The sequence below is a fragment of the Buceros rhinoceros genome, unplaced genomic scaffold, assembly GCF_000710305.1.
Source record: "Buceros rhinoceros silvestris isolate BGI_N320 unplaced genomic scaffold, ASM71030v1 scaffold2272, whole genome shotgun sequence".
Taxonomy (NCBI): domain Eukaryota; kingdom Metazoa; phylum Chordata; class Aves; order Bucerotiformes; family Bucerotidae; genus Buceros; species Buceros rhinoceros.
Window position 1 is genome coordinate 64,925 of NW_010400532.1, and position 1,906 is coordinate 66,830.

Consider the following 1,906-nt stretch of genomic DNA (forward strand, 5'->3'; position numbering starts at 1 on the left):
CAGAGTTAATGCTTAGGAAACCAGCCCTGCTCTTCTGTCCGTGTCTGTGCGCTGCGGAGTATTGGAATGGTAAATACATGGGTTTAGGGGAAACAACCGGTGACAACGAAGGAACCAAATGAGTCTATTTCTTCCTACAAGCCTCATGTTTGCCTGGGCCATAGAAGCAATTTTTTTTTTTTAAATGGACTGAAAAATTTTTCCTCTGCATTCGTCTCTGTTTTAAGACTTGCAGATTACACAGTGATTAAAGGAAATTATCCATTGATTGGTTGGGAGTGCGGATTTCTTCCCTCTGGGTTTACACTCTTGTCCTGCTTGTATGATGAGAAATCAGAGCAACCTAGAAGTCTGTAACATTTCTGGGTTTATAAAAGCATTTATATTGTCAGAGGAGCCACATAACTGCGCGCCCTACCAGCCTGGGTGTCAGATCACCTAGAAACCATCACTGAGCATCGAACCTCTCTGTCTCCTTTCCAGAATGATGAAGTCCTCTGTTCATACGGAAGAAGATGACTTTGTGCCGGAGCTGCAGCGGAGCATCCACCCCCGAGAGAGGCCGGACTGGGAGGAGACCCTCAGCGCTATGGTAAAACACCTCACTGCATCTTTTCACATTATTTTTGATTCTGAACAATCCGCTCTTACGTTCTGGTTACCCATTGATTGATATTCCCTGAGTTTGAGTTTTAAATGGATTGCATAGTACAAGACCAAAATACTTTCCTTCCTCTGGCAGTTTGTCAAGGAGGGAGAGCAGGAGCATGCCTAATGCGTCTGCCCTATTAATACGTGCCCCAGAGCGGCTCGAGTAACCAATTATAAGGTCCACGATGTCACAACGATTTTCAGTCTGCATTAACCTCTTTTTCAGCAAGACTTTTGAGCATGAAGGGAACTTCTTGTAAAAACATGCTCTTTGAAGCGTGCAGCATTGTGGAATAATAAGATTTTAGTAAAATGCTGGCTAAGTCTACAGCAATAAAACCTCAGCCCGAAAGCTAACCCACCCTCCGAGGGAGCGGAATGGCAGGAAGGGGCCGCAAAGGTGCTGTTTTGCTGATGGAAGGCACCACAAGCAGGCAGCGAGCCACGGACAGGTCCAATACCTCAAAATGTTTGTTTTCTTTTTAAATGAGCGAGTAAAGTACCTGCAGTCCCACTTTCCCAACTCCCGCTGGCATTTGCGGGGATTGCAAGGTCAGATGTTATTCCATTAGCAGCCCAAGAGGGCGATGCGATGAGGAGGGTTTGGGAGGTTCTCTTACCTCACAGAAGCTTGACCTGCCTTGTGTCAGATTAGGAGTGATAGCGGTAGGTACTAATTTTTACTCTTTTAAAAGCATCCTCAAACCTCATAAAATACAATGATTTTGTTCCAAACTTGATTTTTCAAGCCAAAAAAACCCACCTCAGCCCACGGTGCTTTTGTCTGCTGGTATTTTCTGTGCTTGGTGCTCTCTTTGACTCTTTGCTTATCCACCGTTAATCGCGACTTTTTGCAGTAGTCACTTCCCAATTGTGTTTTCTTCTCATACGTGGGTATTTTTCCCTTCTTGCCACCACGGTGGAGAGCAGTTCACCCTGCTGCTGCCTCTCTGAGCGCACTGCCTCTTCTAATCAGCGTTTTCCCGCCGGTGGTGCCCGCTCCCAGCCTTAGTGCACGGTGCTTCCGAGCAGCCGGGAGTCCTGTGGAAATCACTGCTTGACACCCTGCTGTCTGTAACCTCCGGCTCCGGTGTCTCGGGAGCGTGAGGCTAATTCAGCATCTCCACCTGTAACACAAGTTAGCTGGCATAACTAATTTGTTAATTTTTTAATTCTGTTGTTGATTTATGGTGAAGGAAAGGGTCACCTCTTCTGCCTAGACACCTTCTCCAGCAAAGCTGCTGAACCTGGCTTT

General features: G+C 46.4%; 1 protein-coding gene across 1 annotated transcript in view; it reads left to right on the forward strand.

Moving 5' to 3' along the window:
- Positions 1 to 483: 483 nt before the first annotated feature.
- The window catches only part of LOC104489695 (rho GTPase-activating protein 32-like), a gene marked incomplete at both ends in the record, with an annotated part of 65,453 nt that continues 64,030 nt past the window's right edge, over positions 484 to 1,906 (forward strand). Inside the window, one exon of the mRNA XM_010131889.1 lies at positions 484 to 592. Coding sequence (XP_010130191.1) covers positions 484 to 592 — 109 coding nt within the window. The remainder of the gene's footprint in view (positions 593 to 1,906) is intronic.